The sequence below is a fragment of the Talpa occidentalis genome, unplaced genomic scaffold (assembly GCF_014898055.3).
Source record: "Talpa occidentalis isolate TD23 unplaced genomic scaffold, MPIMG_talOcc4v2.1 talOcc4.7, whole genome shotgun sequence".
NCBI lineage: Eukaryota > Metazoa > Chordata > Mammalia > Eulipotyphla > Talpidae > Talpa > Talpa occidentalis.
The window spans coordinates 88,289,233-88,304,737 of record NW_023605083.1 but is presented as its reverse complement, the minus strand read 5'-3'; the positions used below and the strand labels follow the sequence as shown (position 1 = coordinate 88,304,737).

General features: G+C 43.6%; 1 protein-coding gene across 3 annotated transcripts in view; it reads left to right on the top strand.

Annotated features, from left to right (window-relative positions):
- The first annotated feature begins 17 nt into the window (after nt 1-17).
- Nucleotides 18-15,505, top strand: part of ZZEF1 (zinc finger ZZ-type and EF-hand domain containing 1) — a 111,270-nt gene continuing 95,782 nt past the window's right edge. For 2 of the 3 annotated variants that reach the window (XM_037494386.2, XM_037494385.2), the window contains exon 1: nt 40-486. In XM_037494386.2, coding sequence (XP_037350283.1) covers nt 133-486 — 354 coding nt within the window. In that variant the 5' untranslated portion in view covers nt 40-132. Of the gene's footprint in view, nt 487-15,505 lie in introns of all 3 variants that reach the window. The other variant, XM_037494384.2, reaches the window with a different exon arrangement.

The window sequence follows — 15,505 nt, the reverse complement described above, 5'->3', positions numbered from 1 at the left end:
GAGGAAGCCGGAAGCCGCCGCCGCCGCCGTCCCCTCCCCGTCCCCGCCCGCCGGGTGCCGTCGGAGGTTGACAGGTCGAGGCGGGGAGGCGGCGGCGGCGGCAGAAAGCCGAGCGCCCGAGACCGAGACCCTATGGGGAACGCTACGAGTTACAGCAGCGAAGACGAAGCGGCAGCCGCCGGGGGTGAGGGCTGGAGCCCGCACCAGGACTGGGCTGCCGACTCGGGGACGACCCTCGGCGCGGGCCCAGTGGCCCCGGCGCTGCCGCCTCCCGCGGCGCTGCTGGAGCCGGCCCGACTGCGAGAGGCGGCGGCTGCGCTGCGACCCGGGCCGACCTGCGAGTCCCTGGTGTCCAGGCACCACGGAGCGCTGTTGCGCTGGCTGGAGGAGCAACTGGGCCGCGGCGAAGAGTCCGTCACCCTGGAGCAGTTCCGGGAGCTGCTGGAGGCTCGTGGCGCTGGCTGCTCCGGCGAGCAGTTCGAGGAGGTCAGGGTCGATGGGCGATTGCGGGGCTGGGTTAGAGCGCTAGCCCCCAAGGGCGTGAGGAGGTGGGCGGTGGTTGGGGGAGGCCCGGCGGGAACTGATGGGGTCCGCAGGTTCGGAGAATGGAAGCGTGTAGGTTCTGGGTCCCAACCGGGCGTTTCCAGCCTGCTCACTCCTGGAGATGGCTGCGAATCTTGGTAACCTTTATTAGCGGCGTGGAAAGACTAGACCAGGCCGTCCTTGCTCTGAAGAACTGGCAGGTTGTGGTACAGACTTTCGCGCCGTTGCCTGACGCTGGATTTTCCAGAACGGTTTAAGGGAAAGGAGGTGGAGGAATCAAGGGAGTGGCAGTGAAAACCTTTCTGTTTTATTGGCCAGTGGATTTTTGCAGAGCACCTTCTGAATCTAGTGTAGGTGCCTGAATGTGGCATGAGAAAAGATGTGGCAAGAGAATAACATACTGGGAAATTTAACGTTCAAAAGCTAACTTTTCCAACAAACATTTTAAAAATCTTTGAAGAACCACATTTTGGATTCATTTAAACCCCTGTAAAACTTAAAACTGATAGGCAAATACCAGGTTGCCTGTGAATACTTGTAATTATGTAGTTTGGGGCAGATTTTCTAAATCATTAACAAAAAAAAATTATGTGGCAACAAAATACTTTCATTGGAAGAGGCCTTAGGAATTAACTATACTAAACACTTCATTGCAGAGTGAAGAGGAGGGCTGATCCAGGGTCGGCCAGGGAATCATTGGCAAAATTGAGACTATCTCTGAGATATCTTAATTTTTGTTGTTTGTTTGTTTTTTATGTGCCAATCCTTCTTGGGACTTCACTTCTTTAATTTCACATGTTTGAAAGGTACTTTATTTGTGAAAATGAGTAAGTCATGTAGATTCTTGCTACATAAAGCAGTAAACTAACAGGTACTTGTGATACCAGTAACAAGTGATGTATACTTTTCACCCAGAGGCTTTTAAAATATTCTAAGAATGTAATTCTTCAGATAATGTGGTTGGTATGTTCCTTTTATCTTCCTCTAAAAATACCTGTAAGGAATCCCAGCCCCTGCAAATGTCGGTAATATTAGTTAGTGAAGGATTTCCATTTAAAGAAAAATCCCAAGAGTGCATATAATACTTTCCCCTCCAAATCTAGGAGTGTTATAAGAAAACGAAGCCATGCCAGAAAGAGCTGTGCAGATCTGTTGAAGGGGTTGGTATATTTCAGAATTGTCCAAAAGAGAATGGGGAGAAAGTGTTTACATTGTGAGAGTGTCTGTGTAACAGAGTTAAATCCAGAGTCACAGGTCCTGTAATATAAGGTAAGGCCAAGACGTTCTCCAGGTGTGTTCCAGAAATCACTCAAGAAGTATGACACTGTTTATGTGTTCAGTGAGCAAATATTTGTTGGGCAAGTACTGAGTGCCAAGAACTTGGTTGACCTTGGACAAAACAGATACTTGGACTTAAAGATACTATACTTGATCTTAGCCAAAGGGTCAAGAAGCTATTACTTGGTCTTAAAGAAAATGTAGCACTGGAAGAGACCATTAGGTCAGTAATTACAAGTAAGGGGAGTATGAAGGGAAAGAGCAAGTAAAAGGGAAGACCCATCTGAGAAAGTAACATTTTAGTTCTGATTTGAAGGATGAAAGCAGACAAGGAGCAGAAGGTAGCAGCAGTGTTTCAGGCTGAGAGACTTGCATGCATAAGTCCAGAGAATAGAGAGCCTGGAAGAATGGTATGATGTTATTAGGGTTAGAAAAGCTTCTTCAAGGAATGGAAACTTCAGTGCATCAGTGGCTTAAACAAACAAGCCTCTTGAGTGAAAGTCTAGGTAGTCAGTCCAGGCAGTTACAATTTTCAAGGACCTTTCTCCATCTATTTTGTGCTATCCTTGTGGTATCCTCCTCCACAGGTCCCTTCCACTTAACCCAAGTGACTCGCTCAGCTGTCATTTTTCACATTCCAACCATCAGAAAAGGAAAAAGGGAAGGAGAGGGCCACACCCTTTCACTTTAGGGTGTGGTTCACATCTCATTAGCCCAAACCTAGTCATATGGTCACACTTAGCTGCAAAGGAGGCTGGGGAAGATTTTGATTCCAAGCCCATATATTCTGCCAAAAATCAGGATTTAATTACTGAGGAAGAGGAGGGCAGATATTATGTTGCATTTAGCAAATTTTGACTCATATAGCTGACATGTGGTTTGTACGTTTTATATTTTTTTTAATGGTTTGTATTCTATGGCTTACTGCAAAAGCTTACATTCTCAATGCCATTTTCATGAGGCAAAAACTAGCTTTTCCAAAATACACATAAAAAAAAATCTTTGAAGAACATATTTTGTTTAAATCCCTATAGAACCTACATTTTAAAAAAAGATTTATTTATTTATGCATACAAGAGCTGGAGTACAGGCCAGAGGTGTGGAGGATGAGAGGAGTCACCAGAGACAATGAGGAGCAGAACAGGCAGATTGACCGAAGTACACTGCTGAGGGGAGCAGTGGGTGAGTCGGGAGAGGTCTGCTGCGTCATGTGGGTAGCTCCCTGGCTGGCCAGGGGATTGAACATGTGCTGCAGAGGCTATGGACAGCTTCATAGGTTGTGTCTTAACCCCATGCACCACCAGGGAGGCCCTAGAACCTAAAATTGGAGAGGCAAATACTTTCCTATGAATACTTGTAATTATATAATTTTTATTTATTTATTTTTTAGAATTTTTTAAAAAGATTTATTTATTCATGCATACAAGAACTGGGGTATAGACCAGATGTGTGGGAGGGTGAGAGGATTCACCAGAGACAGAGCAGGGAACAGAAAGGCAGACTGACTGAAATACACTGCTGAGGGGAGCAGCGGGCGACACAGGAGTGGTCTGCTGGGCCATGTGGGTAGCGCCCTGGCTGGGGATTGAACTCCTGCTGCAGTGGCTGCAGATAGCTTCATAGTGGCTGCGGATAGCCCCTCGTGCCACCAGGGAGGCCCCATATTTAATTTTTATATTTATGGTCTTATAGTTTAGTAAATCATAGAATGCAGGAGGAGAACAAGGTTAGAGAAGTAGTCAGGGTCCGGATCATAGGAGTCCTTTACAGCCTCTATTAAACAGGAGTTTTGAAAAAGTGGACTTGTATGCAGTGTGCCATGAGGGTTGTTGCTGCTTTGTGAAGAACCAGTCGGAGAAGGGCCAGAGTGAACCCAAGCAGGTCATTTAGTAGGCTATTGTGAAAGTCCAGCTAAGCTATTGGGTGGCTCGGGCTAGGGTGGTAGCAACTAAATGGCACAAAGTGGATAATTTTGAGAGCTTTTTAGGAAGTAGAGTAAGCAGTTCTTGAGGTTTAGATGTGGGTAGAGGATTAGAAGGAGAAAGGAGTCAAGGATGATTTTGACATTACTGACTTGAGCAATTGGAGAGATGACAGTGCCGTTTATTGAGAAAGGAAACATCTTTGGGAAGGGAAGTTCTGGAGAGAGGAGATGAGTTGATTTTGGCCATGTTGGGTTTAAGGTGTCCATGAGACAACTAAGTGGAGCTATCTCTCAGACGGCTGGGTATATGAGTCTGAAGCTTAGAGAAGACTTCATGAGCTATGGAGTCATCATCTGTTTGCACATTGGGTTTTATGAGAAAATAGCCAATTCTGTCCTGTTACTTCGATATGGATTTTTTTTTTTCTTTCCAATGACTGAGAATGTACAGTTGTGCTCAGTAGGAACTTAAATCCCTTAGGGGTGGCCCGTGGACTATCTAGCAGAGTTAAATCCAGAGGCTATTCAACCTCTATAACTGAAAAAATATATGGGACGATAAAGCTGTGAATAGTGGTACCTGCCTATTATAAAACACAAAATCAGTAATCACATATGTAGCAAAATAAATGTTAGAGAGTCATATGCACTACAGTAAGAACTGGTGATTTATAAAATGTCAGTTCTTATTTTATTTTTATAAAAATCCCTAGAACATCTAGAACTGTCACAACTTATTAAGTATCCACACACAGCACTCACATGGTGTGCTTGAAAGTCTTTCACATCCTATAAAATAATCTTACCTCACTCTCTATAAGGTGTTCAAAAATATGGTGTCTGACTACTTAGGCCAGCCATGTGTGGCTGGTATGTGACAGTCACAAACAGAAGAGGAAGCTGTGGACTCTGCAGGATTCAGGACTCAAGCTAGATTGGAAATTAAGTTTTGATACTAACACTCAAATGTGGGTCTCTGACTCCAGATTCTGCACCCTTTTTCCTGTAAGGAGCTGGTGATTGTTCTTTAGTCTCAAGAATATGTAATTCTTTAATTTTTCCCTTTGTATCCCACTTGGAGAAAAGGACCATGCAGTCTCCTTTAAACCTATTTACATTTAGGACCTCCCTGGTGGCGCAGTGGTTGAGCACTGGGTTGCAAAGCTGCCCGCAGCCTCTGCAGCGCTGGTTCGATCCCTGGCCGCTGGGCGAGGGTCCCACATGGCGCGTAGACCTCTCCTGCTGCCCGCTGCTCCCCTCAGCAGTGTACTTCATCACTCTGCCTGTTCTGTTCCCCGCTCTGGCTTTGGTGAATTCGCTCACCCTCCTGTACTTCTGACTGTATCCAGTGCTTGTATAAATAAACAAAATAAATAAATAAATAAATAAATAAACCTATTTATGTTTATTAGATTTGGGGCTGGGGAAGTTGGGACTTGGGTTGGTACAAGTGAAGGCTTAGCCAAGGTTTAAAAACTGGATTGGGATAATCTTACAGTGGTTGTCCTGCCTATAGGCAATAAAGGGTAATTAAATTAGTAATAAAAATAAGACTATCTTGGGACCTGAGTAAGTCTATCTTTGTGTCTCAGGTCTGCATATACACTTGTGAAAATGTGTTGTGATATTTTAATACAGGTTTAAGAATTTTGTGCAATAATAATAAAATGTCTTTATAGTAGCATCTAAAATGATGAGTTATTTTTCCATTCATTTTTTTTGAGAATAAGCATGGTAGAGTAGGTTACTATCATTAGTGTACATTACTTATTATTTAGTGCTAAGAGTGTCCAAGTTTCACATTTGTTCTTTAAGCTCCTGATTTGCATTGCCATTCATGTCCACTTAGCTACCTTACCTCATATACCTGTGACATTACTTGTGGTGATATCTTAAAAGTCTTGGAGTTGTATCATGGACCAAAGTCTGAAACATTATTGTTTTATAGTACAAACACACCTTTTTTCATAATAGGTGTGGTCCAGGGAGAAGGACTTTGGTTTGATCACAGAGAGCAATATTTAATCAAATCCTGTGTAGAAGAGGACTAGAGTTAAAATTAAATTCTTGTTTGAAATCAGATTAGAGATTAGCTATTTGTGCTCTTAAGATGGTGTGCTTTTAGAAAAGCATGTAGACTCAGGGCAGAAAGAGGGTTGAACACAGGATTATAACAGAAGACTTTAAGGTGAGAATTTCCTATGATAGGTTTTGGTTTAGTAATTTGCCATGTTAATTTTGGAACCTGCTTTGTAAAATTCATTGAGTTGCAAGCTCTGAGGAAAGGGCCATCTTTGTTCACTTATTCATTGTCTTAATACAGTCCTGGCTCCTCGCCAGTGCTTAGCAATTGTTTCCCCTTGTAGTGTCCTAAGATTGATTTAACATATTGAATAATGTACAGCCCTCATTCTCCAACCTTGTATTTTATGTTCAATCTATAACCTTTAATAAGATATTTCTTGACGTTGGTGGAAACAGTTAAATATAGTTCTAGTGAAAACTTAAAAAGACTCTTAGTCACCGTTGAGTTTAGAAGAAATTTGGAGAAAAATACCATCTTGGCATTATCATGTCAAAAATATATTTTTTTAAGATTTATTTATTTATTTATACAAGAACCGGGGTACAGGCCAGATGTGCGGGAGGGTGAGAGGATTCACCAGAGACAGAGTGGGGAACAGAATAGACAGACTGACTGAAATACACCCCTGAGGGGAGCAGCGAGCGAGACAGGAGAGGTCTGCTGCACCATTGGGTTTCTCCTGGCCGGCTGGGATTGAACCCACGCTGCAGAGCCTGCAGACAGCTTCATAGTGTGGCACTCAACCACCTGTGCCACCAGGGAGGCCCCATGTCAAAAATATTAATAATTTGGAATGGCTTTGAACCCAAGATCTATGCAATTAGAACTGTGCAGATAAAATTCTCTTCCTTTTCAAGACAGAATGTGAGAAATGTGGGTATGTACCACAAAGATAAAGCAGGCCACAAACATTGTTTAACCTCAGTTGCATCCCACAGGGTCTCCCCAGTGCCTGAGAGATCAAAATGAATGTTTCTTTGAATGGGTTGGAGCCCATTGTCTGATCTCTCTCCTGTCTAATCTCATCTCTCCCTGCACGAGCCTTGTGCCTTAGCCAGTGGCATGTCTGCTTTGTCCTGAGTGGGGACCTCATTTCTCTCAATTCTTCAGTGTTCCCTGCCTTGGCATTGTCACTTGGTCAGGACCAAGCCTGCTTTGTGGCATGATTCAGATGACTTCTCCATAGTGGCCCTTGTTTCCTGTTTTGTGCAGGTCATTGGGCCCTTAGAGCAAACTGTCTGGTCTTGTTCTACAGCTGTGAGGGCCCTCCCCCCTACCCCCCACCCCCAACCACCTGCCTGCACTGCTGTTACACACCAGAAATTTGAAGTGTGTGATGGCCCTTGATGGTAATGAGGCAATGAGGAAGAGAAAGGTCCTGGGTGAACTGGAGGATGTTTTGACATGTGTGCTTTGCTATTGAGAATGTTACAGGGCAGGGAGAGTGGCACCCCAGAGCCCCAAACCTGCCTGCTCTAAATAGGTTCTGCCATCCACTGTATCAAGACAAAACACATCAGACCTTTAATGGAAAGGAACTTTATTATAATTTTTAAAAAGATTTATTTATTTATGCATACAAGAACTGGGGTATAGGCCAGAGGTGTGGGGGGTGAGAGGATTCATCAGAGACAGAGTGGGGAACAGAACAGGCAGATTGACTGAAGTACACTGCTGAGGGGAGCAGTGGGCGAGACAGGAGAGGTCTGCTGCACCATGTGGGTTGCTCCTGTCCAGCTGGGGATTGAACTTGTGCTGCAGTGGCTGCAGATAGCTTCATAGGTTGCGTCTTAACCCCTTGTGCCACCAGGGAGGCCTCCTTATATATATATATATTTAAATTTATTTTTTATTTATACAATAGCTGGGGTACAGGCCAGAGACACGGGAGGGTGAGAGGATTCACCAGAGACAGAGTGGGGAGCAGAACAGACAGATGAATCGAAAGCACTGCTGAGGGGAGCAGTGGGTGCAACAGGAGAGGTCTGCCGCGCCATGTAGGAATCTCCCTGGCTGGCCGGGAATCGAATCCACACTGCAGAGGCTTCAGAGAGATTCACAGTGCTGTGCTCAACCTGCTGCACCGCCGGGGAGGCTACCCCTTTATAATTTTTTTTTTAAAGATTTAAACAGCCAGACAAGTCTGGTAGGAAAGGACAGAATCAAAATCAAGATAAAAGCTGCCATTCTTAATCTCCCCACGGGTCTCTCACCCACATCTGTTTTAGCCAGTCCAGGACCAAGAAGCAAGCACAGTTTCTTCACATGTTTCTCTGCTCCATGTGCCTCCTCCAGATCTGCTTCTTGCTCTCCATCCTGCTTCCTTTCTTCTGGAGTCTCCAGCTTCTTCTCCCTGCTCATCCCCACCCTCCTTTGGGTGGGCCAGGGAACCTGGAACCTCCCCTTTTCCTGGGGACCACCCTGTTATAAGGAAATAAAGATATTACTGGCTTCCTTTGGAGAAAGTCCTGATCCAGGACAGCTATGGGAGGAAAGGTCATAGCTCTGTTTTGCCTTTCCCTGATTTCCAAAATGCCATGTCATCATGGTACTGTCTTGCTTTAGAAAACTTCAGTGGCTCCCTGCTGCTTTCAAAATCTAATGTTAGTCTAACATTTAGTCTTTGTACCTCTCTACTCTTATTCCCAATGTTCTTTAACTAGCAGCACCATGCATGTGCTCCTTTTCTCCCCACTTCAACCTTTTTCTCTATCCTAAGCCCTCCCTATGTTCCAAGACCACATAGGGCATTTAATTGAGCAGAGAGTTTGGGAAAGGCTTCACCAAACCAAAACTTGAGAGACGACAAGAATCAAGAATTTGCCTGGCAGAGGAAGGATATTCTAGTTGAAAGGCACCATGTGTCCAAATATGTTGAGGTGAGAAAGAACATGGCAAGTTTGGGAATGTACTCTTGTGGCACCTGAGTTGGTTGAGACCTTAGTAACCATGGCATGCAACCTGCCTTCTTCCCTTCCCTCATAAAGTAGTTCCTTCTGAAACATACTGGACAGATGGATAGTTAGCGATATCAGCATGTTAGTCATACCAGCATATTTGCTGCTTTATCTATCTATCCATTCCACTGCTCTTTATTGAACTTGAGAATTGAGCCCTGGAGCCAGCTTGCTTTGGGGCATATCCTGGTTCTACCATCCTAAGGCTGTGTGCCCTTGGTTGACTTATGTGGCCACATAGTGTCTCATTTACCTTATCTTTAACATGAGAATAGTATTGACATCTGCCTTATATAGTGCATATGAGGATTCAGTAAATTTAAGGCACTAGAACAGTGCCAGGCATGCATTTCATGCTCAGCAAATGTTGCTTTTAGTGGTATTCTTTTTCTCTGTTGTTCTAGCTCTTGCGCTTGGATTGTTTATGCCTACTTCTGCCTGACAACCCTTTTAGTACTTATCTTACTCATGGAATGTGAGTTTTACACATGAGTAAACTAAGGCCTTAAATGGACAGATGACCCACCCAGCTAACAAGCAGCAGAACCAGATCCAGATCTTTGATTTCTGGAACATGTTTCTTCCAAGTTGAACCATGGTGTGCAGCCTTCATATAGCAGGCCTGCTGTATTGTATTCTGCTAGTGTGCTCCCACAAGTCTGGGCTCCCATAGATCTGTGATAAATTTGGCACATTCTCATATATGGACCACAGATTGCATGCCAGTTCCTGGTTAAGGAACTTGAGCAGGAATGGCCTGAGTCTTACCTTAAGCTGTCCTCGGGCCAGCGCAAATGGCTGGAAATCTTCAGTCACTCAGTGGGCTTTTCTGTGTCTTGTCTACAGGGTGGGTCAATATCAGCTTGTAACTAGATTGTAATAACGGTTTTAAGTTCTTTGTAGTTTACCAGGTATAGTCTTTTTTTTTTTTTTTTTTTTAAATATTAAATTTTACCAGGTATAGTCTTGTTCATGAAACCTTTGGATCCTCACAACAAGTTATGAAGAAAGGTTGGCTGGGAAGAGAATTGGAGACTTAGAGAGGCCAGGAATATTGTGCCAGGTCTCACAGAATAAGCAATGAGTCCGGCACCACCCTCTAATCCTGATTTCCTCCTTCAGTTTGATTATTGGACTTTTAATCTCTCACACCATCTAGTGCAGTGCCTGTACTAGGATGCTGCCAGAATAGTTACCATGTGGAAGGCAGAGCATGCAGCAGAAAAGGCTGTACCCAGATATGAGTCAGGAGAAGAAGAGGGAGAGTACACTCATCTGCAGAGAGGTAGGTGTTGGCTTTATGGAAATAAGGGGTGTTGCTCTGTTTTTAGAGAGGCGAAGGTAGACTTGCTTTACTTTGCATTTTTAGACTAGATGTAGAGTCTTGAGTTGAATTTTGGCCACCACATTCCAAGGCAGTGAGTTCAAACTTTTTAAAGTAGGTATTAAATAATGAAACAATAAAATGGAATAGAAAATATCAGAGGGGCCTCCCCTGGTGCCCGCAGCCTCTGCAGCGCCAGTTTGTTCCCCGGCTGCGGGCGAGGGTCCCACAAAAAAAAAAAAAAAAAAAAAAAAAAAAATCAGAGCACAATGATAACAGAATGCATTACATTATTTCACTTTATTTGAATTACGTTTAGGATACATAATATATTTCTTAGAGTGGATCACCCAATAAAACTTGAGAAGCCTGCTCTGAAGTTTATTGTCAAACTAGAGGGGACCCAGAGGGACAAGCTGGATGGGAATGAGGCTGAAACTATACCAGACAGAGAACTGATGGAAGGAATGGAGAGTTTGGGGAAACTCAGAAGACCTGATCGCTGTTTCCAGTGATCTGCACCAGAGGGTGCAAATGGCTTCTGAATGCCTCACAGGCAGTAACTTCAGGGGAGCAGGTTTCCGTTCATCATCAAGAGGAAAGATATTGCTGTCAGAACTGGCCAGAATACATGGGCTTGCTATCACCAATGTATGTCACAGAGATGCTGGAGAAGAAGGGGTTCAAGAAGTACATGGGTGTGTACTTTAAGACATGTAGGTCCATTCCAGTGGGGTGATGAGCCCTCTCCACCTCTAATATTTTCCAGTGGCCCTTGGCACCCATATAGTAAGATCTGAGCGTCTCAGCCTTCTTGGCCTGGCAGTCTCTATTCTGACCTCTGTCTATCTCTTCATTTCCCACCCTGCCTCCCTTCCACCACACCAAGCAGGTTATAGTTCTCACACTCTGCCATGCTCTGTCTCTTCTACCCAGGATGACCTCCCCTTCTTCATATACTTGTGAGCTCCTAGTTAGTCATTAAAGCTCAGTTCAAGGGTGGTTTTCTCAGGGCGGTTTTTCCTAAACACCCCTCCTCCCCCTGGGCTACTGGCTTCTAGAAGTGTCTGTTATCTCATGGCAGGGTGCTTGATAGTGTAGGGTCCCAAATAATACCAAAATTCAAACCCAAGCTCCTTCATTTACCAGCACTAATGATGCTTGAACAAAATGCTTAAACTCTGTCACTCACCATAAAAAGTGTACTATCTACCTTTAGGGTTGTTGTAAGTTTATGAGTTGATTCAGGTGAAGGGCTTAGAACTCTGCCTGGTACAGGGTAAATGCTCAAAATATTAGCCATCATAGTTACTATATTGTTACTTCTGTTCTAACTATCACAATTATTACACCCATCAGATCTGGTTGTTTACAGATCTTTTAGGCTCTTAGGTTATTGAGGCAAGGGATCTGCCCTGTTCATCTTAATATCCACAAGCCAAGCAAAGGGTTAGGTGTGTCATGACTGCTTAACATATATTTGCACACCGAATAAGTGAGGATCCAAAGATTCCATGAACAAGTAAATTGGGTTCTGTGAAGTCTTGAGAAAAAAAAAAACGATGTTGATTGTTAGATTTTAAAGCCTTTTTTTTCAAGGAAAACTTCTGAGTGTTAGGAAGTTACATATTTACTTGGGAAAACTGTCAGCAACACTTCTCCAAAAAAGGTCTTTGTTTGAAAATTATTGTATTCATTCATTAACTATTGATAGATTAACAGTGTTTAAAAATAGCAAAAATGGGGCCTCTCTGGTGGCGCAAGGGGTTATGACGCAACCTATGAAGCTATCCCCAGCCACTGCAGCACAAGTTCAATCCCCAGCCAGGGAGCTACCCACATGGCGCAGCAGACCTCTCCAGTCTCGCCTGCTGCTCCTCTCAGCAGTGTACTTCGATCAATCTGCCTGTTTTGTTCCCCACTCTGTCTCTGGTGAATCCTCTCACCCCCCCCCACACCTCTGACATGTACCCCAGTTCTTGTATGCATTAAAAAAAAATGAATCTTTAAAAAAATAGCAAAATGTCATTGACTTTATTATAGCCTTGCATACATAGAATTTTTGTCAGCAGAAGCTGCAGAGTTGTGTGGAAACACTCGAGATGCAGATGGCACCTGCAGTGCGGAAATTTGGGAGGAAGTAAGACTTGACTGCTACCTTGCTATTAGAGAAAGCCTTAGTTTTAAGGTTAGTATTGAGTTAAAATGGGCAGAAGGTGCTGAGAGCAACTTTTACAAATGGAGGTAAGAGATAGAGAGATGGAGCTAAAAGAGGTCTCCAGAATATGAACTTTGGAGCTTTGGATTTAGATACTAGCTGTGCATCCTTAGGCAAGTTATCTGACCTCTCTGTACAACTATAAAATGGAGCAGTTAATAGTAAGTATGGTTACTGTCAGGAGGAATAAATGATAACATGTACAGTGCTTATAATTTAGCTAGGACTTAAATATTAACTCAGAGCTGCCCAAACCATGTCGTCCTTAAACGAATGGATTTCGTTTGTACTAATCCTCTCAGACCTTGAGTGATACAAATGTTATTTTCTCAATAAGTTGCACTATGAAAAAGTTGCTAAGTAGCTATTATCTGATAGTATAGTATTTACACTGTAGGACCTCAAGGGTGACACTTTTACATTAGGATTACTATTTAATTTTTTTAATATTTAAAACTTCCTCTTTATTATTACAAAAGCAACATAGGTAGATAATCATATTAACACTATTAGCCTCTTAATATTCTTTTACGTCTTTTTTATGCATTTTTTTGTACTAATGTGGAAAGTCATATTTGCCTTTTACCCAGAACTGACATGGGATTATTCTTTAATATTCTTTGTATAGTGGACCTCCCTGGTGGCGCAAGGGGTTAAGCACAACACTGTGAAGCTATTTGCAACCTCTATAGCACAAGTTCAATCCCCAACCAGCCAGGGAGATATCCACATGGTGCAGCAGACCTCTCCTGTCTTGCCCGCTGCTCCCCTCAGCAGTGTATTTCAGTCAGTCTGCCTGTTCTGCTCCCCACTCTGTCTCTGGTAAATCATCTCACCCCCCAGCACCTTTGGCCTGTACCTCAGTTCTTGTATGCATAAATAAATAAATCTTTAAAAAAATGCTCTTTGTATCCTACTTTTTTCAGTGAATGAACTTCATTTTTCCTTGTCAATTCATTTTTGTTTAATAACCAGTTGAGGGCCTCCCTGGTGGCGCAGCGGTTGAGCGCTGGGTTGCGAAGCTGCCCAAAGCCTCTGCAGTGCCGGTTCCATCCCCGGCTGCTCCCGGCCAGGCCACCGGAGGAGGGTCCCACATGGCGCGTAGACCTCTCCTGCCGCCCGCTGCTCCCCTCAGCAGTGTACTTCGGTCCTTCTGCCTGCTCTGCTCCCCGCTCTGGCGAATTCTCTCACCCTCCCGCGCTTCTGACTGTACCCAGTGCTTGCATAAATAAATAAATGAATGAATGAATGAATGAATGAATGAATGAATGAATGAATAAATAAATAAATCTTTAAAAAAAAACCTAGTTAAAAAAAAAAATAACCAGTTGATATTCAAATTTACTCAGTTGTTCCAGAAATCTTTTATGGTTGATATATCCAGTATGTAGAAAATTTTATGTAGAAGGAGGAAGTATTCGACTACTTAAAAAAAAAATTTAGAACTACTTGTCTAGTCCATCCTATGCTTCCGGTGTACACACTTTAATATTTTTCATTTTTATTTTTATGTAAGTCACGAGATATTAACGAAACAATAGTCACCTGGTCTTCTATCCTACTGTCTCACTTCCCAAGAGTAATTTCTTTTCAACTCTGATTCTTTAGTACTTACCTGTATATCAACAAATAACATCTTTATATTGCTTCTTTATGAGTTTCCAGTTTTATTCATTTTATTCCCACCGTAGATGAGACTTTTATTTCATCCTCCTATCCTTGCCCAGACCTACACATCTCTTGATCTCTCTGTACTTATTTCGATTTGGTTTAACTTACTCTTGATGCTTGCATTGTTATGATTATGCAAATTATATACATAGCTGAGCCATATATTATTTCATGATTGCCATAATTATATTTCTTTTTTTTTTTTTTTTTAAAGATTTATTTATTTATTTATTTATACAAGCGCTGGGTACAGTCAGAAGCGTGGGAGGGTAAGAATTCACCAGAGCCACAGCAGGGAGCAGAGCAGGCAGAAGGACCGAAGTACACTGCTGAGGGGAGCAGCGGGCGGCAGGAGAGGTCTGCGCGCCATGTGGGACCCTCCTCCGGTGGCCGGGGAGCAGCCGGGGATCGAACCAGCACTGCAGAGGCTGCGGGCAGCTTCGCAACCCAGCGCTCAACCGCTGCACCACCGGGGAGGCCCCATAATTATATTTCTTAAGCACCTTTTTATATTCTCTGGAGTTAATGATTGAATTGGTACTTTTTGCTTAACTTTTTTGTCTTTTTGTCTTTAATTTAACCCCAGATTCTCTGCCAGTTAAATCTCTTCTAATACAGACATTCATTATGTTCAAACATGTGTGTTCTATTGCTTTCTTCTTCTCTTAGCTGTTTCCCAGAGTTTCCTTTTTTTTCTTTTTTTTAAGATTTATTTATTTATGCAAGCACCGGGTTACAGTCAGAAGCTGGGAGGGTGAGAGAATTCACCAGAGCCAGACTGGGGAGCAGAACAGGCAGAAGGACCGAAGTGCACTGCTGAGGGGAGCAGTGGGTGGCAGGAGAGGTCTGCGCGCCATGTGGGACCCTCGCCCATCAGCCAGGTATCTAACCCGCGCTGCAGAGGCTGCGGGCAGCTTTGTAACCCAGTGCTCAACCGCTGCGCCACCGGGGAGGCCCTGTTTCCCAGAGTTTTCTCATTGCTTCAGTATGTGCATGGTATTCTATAGGTTGGCTCTGCAGGTATCTTCTTGGGAACTTCATTGTCCTAAGTATTATTTTCTTTCTTGGTTTGATCTGGATCTCTCTCTCTTTTGGCATATTCATTCTGGTAGCCACATCTTTAGTAGCTTTTTTAATAAGGGAGCATTGGACCTCCCCTGGTGGTGCAGGCAGTTGAGCGCCTCGCTGTGAAGCTGTCTGCATCCTCTGCAGCACCAGTTCAATCCCGGCCGACCTGTGAGGGTCCCACATGGTTCAGGAGACCTCTCCTGTCATGCCCGCTGCTTCCCTCAGCAGTGTATTTTGTCAGTCTGCCTGTTCTGTTCCCTGCTCTGTCTCTGGTGAATCCTCTCACCCCCACACACCTCTGGCCTTTACTCCAGCTGTTGTATGCATAAAATAAATAAATCTTTAAAAAAAAAAGGGAGCATTAAGTTGTTCATTATTTGATAACCTTACATGTATAAGAATGACTCTGTTAAACTCTCTTGCAGTTGGTGATATT